Genomic DNA, 7,508 nt, shown 5'->3' on the forward strand with positions numbered 1-7,508 from the left:
GTCCTCCAATTAGTAAAACAAATTGGCTCGACACGTTTCCTACTGAATCGGTCACCAGTTGCTGACTCTTTTTTTCTCTCTCCCCCTCTGCCTCTCTCTGCGGTGGACGGCGGCCGTTCACGCTGCACGCTCACGGTGTCCCTCGACGCTCACAAGCGCGCGCCTCCGACAGCGAGCGACAACAGAGAGATGATACAGTGGGGTCTGCAGGGCTACCACAATGGGAGGAGTATGAAAGTTACCCTGAGCCCTGCCCACCAACTGCAAAACATATAAGAAGCTGGTGTGGAGCAAACAGCAGGCACTTAAGCCTTAAATCTTGATGAAAAGACTGACTAAAGACAAAAAAAAAACTTTACCTGAACTCACTTTTTCTGTCAGATTCTTATCACTATGACCTCACTGGCATTTCATTGACATATCTTCAAATATTTTTCTCATCAGATATGGATATATATTTTTTCTTCCAAGTGTACAACTGAATAGACTTTGTTGAAAAGTGTTTTTTGTTTTTCTTTTTTTAGTGTGCAGAAAATTTGTCACAATGGCACTGGACTCTGAGTTTGGTGTGAAGGGCAGCAGCATCATCAGGGAATGGAGCGGACAGGTCCAGCCAGCTCTGGTCGCCTCGTTTGTCTTCCTCTTCTGTCTGGAAGCCTGCCTGTGGGTCAGGAACCTCAGGCTCAAGAGAAGACTGCCGGGACCCTTCGCCTGGCCGTTGGTGGGCAACGCCATGCAGCTGGGCCAGATGCCTCACATCACCTTCACCAAGCTTGCCAAGAAATACGGCAATGTTTACCAGATACGGCTAGGCTGCAGCGATATTGTGGTGCTGAATGGAGACAGGGCGATACGTGAAGCTCTCATACAGCACAGCACAGAGTTTGCAGGCAGACCAAACTTTGTCTCTTTCCAGATGATCTCTGGAGGCAGGAGTTTGACATTTACTAGTTACAGCAAACAGTGGAAAGTGCACAGGAAAATAGCCCAGTCCAGCCTCAGAGCCTTTTCCTCTGCAAACAGTCAGACCAAAAAAGCCTTTGAGCAACATATCACAGCCGAGGCCATGGAGCTGGTGCAGGTATTTTTGCGCCACAGCGCTGATGGACGGTATTTTGACCCTGCTCATGAATTTACAGTAGCTGCTGCTAATGTCATGTGCGCTCTCTGCTTTGGGAGGCGATACGGACATGAAGACCTGGAGTTCAGGACCATGTTGAAAAAGCTGGACAAGTTTGGGGAGACAGTAGGGGCAGGTAGCTTGGTAGATGTCATGCCCTGGCTTCAGTCCTTCCCTAATCCGGTCCGCAGCGTCTATGAGAACTTCAAAAACCTCAACGAGGAGTTTTTTGCCTACGTGAAGGACAAAGTGGTGCAGCACAGAGAGTCCTTTAACCCTGATGTGACCCGAGACATGAGTGACGCCATCATCAATGTGATTGAGCACAGACAGGACAGCGGACTGACCAAAGAGTTTGTTGAAGCGACGGTCACAGATCTAATCGGAGCGGGTCAGGACACGATGTCGACCATCATGCAGTGGATCCTCCTGCTCCTGGTCAAATACCCAGATATGCAAGCCAAACTGCAAGAGCTCATAGACAAAGTGGTAGGCCAAGACAGGCTGCCGTCAACTGAAGACAGGAGCAGCCTGGCGTACCTGGACGCCTTCATCTACGAGACCATGCGCTTCACCAGCTTCGTCCCTGTCACCATCCCACACTCCACAACCTCAGACGTCACGATCGAGGGTCTCCACATCCCCAAAGACACAGTTGTCTTCATCAATCAGTGGTCCGTCAACCACGACCCCTTGAAGTGGAAAGACCCTCACATTTTCGATCCGGCACGCTTCCTTGATGAAAATGGGGCCCTCGATAAGGACATAACCAACGGCGTGATGATCTTTTCAACAGGTAAAAGACGCTGCATAGGCGACCAGATCGCCAAGGTGGAGGTGTTTTTATTCACAGCCATCTTGCTGCACCAGTGCAGCTTTGAGAGCGACCCCTCAGAGCCCCTCACCCTTGACTGCTCCTACGGGCTCACACTGAAGCCCCTCCGGTTCTGTGTCAGCGCCAAGCTCAGGGGAAAGCTGCTTGGCTTGGTTTCCCCAGCATGAACAGCACGTCCCAATACTGTGACTCAAGGCCAGCAAACACTTTTATTTCACCAATGACATTTAACAGTGAGTATCAACATACCTGCACTAAATCCTACTGTTGTATGATTTTCATATTTAATAATGATATTTAATGGGTATCTTAACACGGTCTGTATTTGAATTATTGTTGGCTGAGAATATGATGTCAAAGATGTAATATTAGGGAGAATTCAAGGTTGTTGGAATCAGTGCAAAGGTATTAAATTTCTGCGTCACAAAATACTCTATACTTGATCAGATTTTGTACATAATTCTGAGTCGTGTGCTTGTTTTACATCCACTATTGTGCATGTACATGTATGATGTGTGTGCAGGTAATAGCCCCATCCCTTAAATGTCAATTTAGACTGATATAACTGTATATGAAATGCTTGTGAATGTTATAAAGTCACGTGATGACTGATTTTTCTCATTTGTAATATGTAAGAATATATTTAATCTTTGCCACGTAAAGCAGTTACAAAATATTTTTTATAATTTCATATTTCAGGTATGACAACAAATGTAATGAAGTTTAATGTATTTCACTATCTACTGTACTGAAAGCATATGAACACACTAAACAAAGAATGCTGATCAAAGTGAAGAAAGAGGCTGACATGTTTGTGGAGGAGGAAGTCTTTCATCAAGGGACATCCCATCGCAGTGCTCAGGATGAAGAAGAGACATTGCCATGAACCATGAACGTTTCACAAACTTTATGCACCCAGGGTTCAGTTTTACTGTACAAGCACTGCAGCTACCCCATGCCCAACACACACAAGTCTCGCCAGTACGAAAAGAAATAAATAAAATAAAAGACACACACATGTCCAGCAAATTTCATTCACTCATGAGGCATTCTCAAAAACAAGTTTGTTTACAAAGTCACTTTCTCAAAGCTACATAAATGTCACTGCACTCTCTCTAAGCCTATGCATTCAGGAAGATGTTTCAAATGCCCAAGGGATGTGTCTCTCTACCTTGAATGTTTAATCATTCCTCATAGAGGATATTTTGTTATCAGCGTGTTGGCTTTATATGATGGAACAATAAGCTATATCTGACATTAATAAAGTGAATTGTCAATGGCCATTGTGTCCTGTTTGATTGTTGCTTCAGCCTTTAAAGAAAGCCCAAAATCTCTCAATACTCCTTTAAATCTACTGAACTACACCCTCAGTCTTGAAGCACTTCCTAGCTGGCACTGTCAGATATGTGCCAACAATGTGATATTAGGTCTCACTGCTGTTTAGATGTCTGTCGTTCCTCATTGTTACCAAAATAGAAAGCTCTGGAATACTCCACTTGTGGCTGAACATCACTAAAACCAAAGCTGATGTTGAAGTTCTTCCTTTTGTTGCACAAGCACCCACACAAGCACATTTATAGCTAAACTCCTCTCATCTGAATTCTCTTTAAAACTATTCTGATGCAGCCACAACCCTTACAGAGTATTTATCTCTGTGACCTTTCTTTAAAGAGCTATTATGCTGAGAATAACACTGTATATATGTGCTTTTATGGAGCATAATAAATGGTGGGGTTTGTATCTGTTCAGTTTGGATCTGAAGCCCTCAGCTTTCATGGTGATATCCCAGAGCCTTTTTCCCCTGTATGGTTATAATTAACAGCTTGGCTGTAAATAACAGAAAACAAATCATGTTCAAAATGGCCATGGAAAGTCCATAGGAAAGTGCAAACAGCAAAGTCATCTAACTCCAGCGGAAAAAACAATCAGCCCCAGCTTATTGTCCATTACTTACCCTATAAGCTACACTTCTATACTGTTCCATCACATTACAGTAAGTGCATCATTTTTCAATATAACAACATTAGATAAGATATTTTGTGACAAATAGATCTCAGGGCACACAATTATGTGGAGTTGTTTATCTTTTAAAAGCGTCATGGTAATCTATGTTTTGTTCTTTGGCAATAAAACTGTATATCTGTACTTTTTGGCAGTAGTGCCTATTAAGTAGCTGCTCTGCGTCTCTGTCATCCTAAAAGGGACGCTGCTGGAAAGAGGCCTGAGTGGGAATAAGGTCTGCAGGCTGTGGTCAAAATGGGAGGGGAGAGATAATAAAAAACCTGAGTCGCTGACCCCTCCCACCATAGAGATACATATAAGCGAAGTGTTAAGGCTTGAACCTGATCGAGCCCTTCTCACTAGCTTCTGTGGTGGAGGGGTGAGACAGCATGTGAGGACCACTTGGATTCCTTTTACTTTGGCTATTTTGCCATTCTGATTTTAAAATAGGACATAAAGAATTTGTATTTTAATGTATTTACTGCACAAAAAGTGACTTGAAATGGTCTCTTGTTTCTAGTGAAAACTGTCTTTTTATTAGACACAGTGGAAGATAGACAAACTACAGGATAACATAATGGCTCAAGTGGACTCTGAGTTTGGTGTGAAGGGCAGCAGCATCATCAGGGAATGGAGCGGACAGGTCCAGCCAGCTCTGGTGGCCACTTTTGTCTTCCTCTTCTGTCTGGAAGCCTGCCTGTGGGTCAGGAACCTCAGGCTCAAGAGAAGACTGCCGGGACCATTCGCCTGGCCGTTGGTGGGAAACGCCATGCAGCTGGGCCAGATGCCTCACATCACCTTCGCCAAGCTTGCCAAAAAATATGGCAATGTGTACCAGATACGGCTAGGCTGCAGCAATATTGTGGTGCTGAATGGAGACAGGGTGATACGTGAGGCTCTCATACAGCGCAGCACAGAGTTTGCAGGCAGACCAAACTTTGTCTCTTTTCAGTCTGTCTCAGGGGGGAAAAGTATGACTTTCACCAATTACAGCAAACAGTGGAAGATGCACAGGAAAATTGCTCAATCAACGATCAGAGCATTCTCATCTGCCAACAGCCAGACCAAAAAAGCCTTTGAGCAGCAAATTGTGGCTGAAGCCACAGAGCTAGTTGAGATTTTCCTTAAACTCAGTGCTCAGGACCAGTATTTCAACCCTGCTCATGAGCTGACAGTAGCTGCAGCTAATGTGATTTGTGCCTTGTGCTTTGGAAAGCGCTATGGACATGATGATGTTGAGTTTAGAGCCTTATTACAGAGGATAGATAAGTTTGGAGAGACAGTGGGGGCTGGCAGCTTGGTAGATGTGATGCCATGGCTGCAGTCTTTCCCTAACCCGGTCCGCAGCATGTTCAAGGACTTCAAAAACCTGAATAAAGAGTTTTTTGGGTTTGTTCAGAACAAGGTGGAGGAGCACAGAGAGACATATGATCCAGAGGTAACACGAGATATGAGCGATGCCATTATTAGCATGATTGACAAAGCTGGCAGTGACAACTGCCTCACCAAAAGCCACACAGAGGGTACGGTGACAGATCTGATCGGTGCAGGTCTGGACACCATCTCTACTGCTCTTCACTGGATTCTCCTTCTGCTGGCTAAACACCCTGAAATACAAACCGAGCTGCAGGTGCTCATTGACAAAGTCGTGGGACGAAACAGGCTGCCATCTATTGAGGACAGAAGCAGCCTCGCCTACCTGGACGCCTTCATCTACGAGACCATGCGCTTCACCAGCTTCGTCCCCTTCACCATCCCCCACTCCACAACCTCAGACGTCACCATCGAAGGCCTCCACATCCCCAAAGACACGGTGGTCTTCATCAATCAGTGGTCCATCAATCACGACCCCCTAACGTGGAAGGATCCACACATCTTTGACCCCTCGCGCTTCCTGGACCAAAATGGCTCCCTTGACAGGGATCTCACCAACAATGTTATGATCTTCTCAGCGGGGAAGAGAAGATGTATCGGGAACCAGATTGCCAAAGTTGAGTTATTTTTGTTCTTTGCAATTCTTCTCCACCAGTGTCGCTTTGAGAAATGTGCCGATGAGGACCTGTCTTTAAACTGCTCCTATGGTTTAACACTGAAGCCTTTAGATTACAAGATCACTGTCAAACTCCGGGGAGAATTACTTGTAGGCCAATAAGACTCTGAAACTGGTTCTCCAAGTAAAAAAGCAGCAATGCAATGAAAGGTATGTGTCCTAAAAGAAATATCTATACCTTGTATCACAGAGGATTTTTATGTAATAAGCTTTAATTAACCAAAAACATGCTTTTTAACTTCTGCTGACATTTAAAATTGTGATCAAAGACAATAATGTTATTTCACTCTGTTACTGTATTCAAAGTAAGCTCCCTGTAAATGACACTAAAAAAGAATGTGAGTCATATCTGGACTTGACAGCAATCACACTCCTCAACTCTGAAAAACTGTGACAGACTGAGAAAACCTAAATATATCTGTAGTGGCTCTGCCGCATCATGTAAGAAACAGAAAAAATGTAATGGAAGCCTTTGATGTGTTTGCCCAAAGCCACAATTCATAATAAACCTTAAGTATGTATTGTTATTTATATGAGGGTATTTAGCGGAGTCACCCTAAATTGCAATATAAACCGGTGGACATGTATAAATTTCACTTTAAGCATTTTGTTTTTCTCGCTGATGGGGAGACATCATGTGCCAGCTGTGTGGTCTCAACTGAGCAGTTATTCACCCAGACACTCATTTATCTTTGCATTGAACTTTTTTATGTCTGAGCTTAATACAGCGTGCAAGTCATCTACATTTATGTACTCCTAAATCATGCATAATGCTGTTGTATTCTGACGATAACTTATGTCACATGTAATATATGTCTCAAAGCCACTAATGTAATCACTGGTTATACTGTCTCCTTCCTTTACTACACATAATACATCACTGTACGACATGATTTATTAAGCATACAGCGATGTCTGAGTAATAAGCTGTGTGGAATAGCTAAATAATGTGTTGCATAATGACCCAGTGTGATACAGTCTGTACCCTACTATGCACAATAAACATTTTTTTATTGATTTCTAACCGAACCTGTGGGGTGCATCAGTCAGAGCAGCCAAAGTGTTGAGAATGGCAGAGGCCAGAGAGGTCAAAGAGGTAATAATAGATGCTGATGTCTGGTCTCAGTGTTGTTGTGAAAGATTAATATGGGTTACAGGCCCAGCATGCTCTTGTTCTCAACCCTTTACAAGCAGGCTGCGACTCAGTACAGGCGACAGTAAGCAGCCGCAAGGTTCACTCGTCAATATTTAACACAGAGCGCTCTGTACTTTTGACTGCTGTGTCATTTTTTTTTTTTCCTGAACGGACACATGCATTTCCAGCCAAGTCACTGTTATCTATCATTTATCAAAACACTGCACTGTTTTTCCTTTAACTGACATGATAATGACAGAAAGTGTGAAATATTAAAGACTAGAGATAGAGAACATTACACTTTTGGCATTAGGGAGCAAGTTACTTATGTTAACTCTCCATGGAGGAGCAATTTTAAAGGAACAGA

The 7,508-nt window shown here is 43.6% G+C and overlaps 2 protein-coding genes across 2 annotated transcripts; both read left to right on the top strand.

The window, feature by feature from the left end:
• The first annotated feature begins 300 nt into the window (after nucleotides 1–300).
• Nucleotides 301–3,236, top strand: LOC126400644 (cytochrome P450 1B1-like). Its single transcript, XM_050061522.1, has one exon. It carries the CDS (start codon nucleotides 545–547, stop codon nucleotides 2,120–2,122), a length of 1,578 nt encoding a protein of 525 aa, XP_049917479.1. The 5' UTR covers nucleotides 301–544; the 3' UTR covers nucleotides 2,123–3,236.
• A 1,073-nt stretch (nucleotides 3,237–4,309) lies between these two features.
• Nucleotides 4,310–7,035, top strand: LOC126400645 (cytochrome P450 1B1-like). The gene has a single exon (XM_050061523.1). The coding sequence runs from the start codon at nucleotides 4,534–4,536 to the stop codon at nucleotides 6,106–6,108; it is 1,575 nt and encodes a 524-aa protein (XP_049917480.1). The 5' UTR covers nucleotides 4,310–4,533; the 3' UTR covers nucleotides 6,109–7,035.
• The last annotated feature ends 473 nt before the right edge of the window (nucleotides 7,036–7,508 follow it).

This window comes from Epinephelus moara, chromosome 14, assembly GCF_006386435.1.
Source record: "Epinephelus moara isolate mb chromosome 14, YSFRI_EMoa_1.0, whole genome shotgun sequence".
In the NCBI taxonomy this organism is placed as follows: domain Eukaryota; kingdom Metazoa; phylum Chordata; class Actinopteri; order Perciformes; family Serranidae; genus Epinephelus; species Epinephelus moara.

What these genes read in the sequence shown, in the direction of transcription:
- LOC126400644 (XM_050061522.1), top strand. Translation starts at nt 545, where the DNA reads ATGGCACTGGACTCTGAGTTTGGTGTGAAGGGCAGCAGCATCATCAGG.
- LOC126400645 (XM_050061523.1), top strand. Translation starts at nt 4,534, where the DNA reads ATGGCTCAAGTGGACTCTGAGTTTGGTGTGAAGGGCAGCAGCATCATC.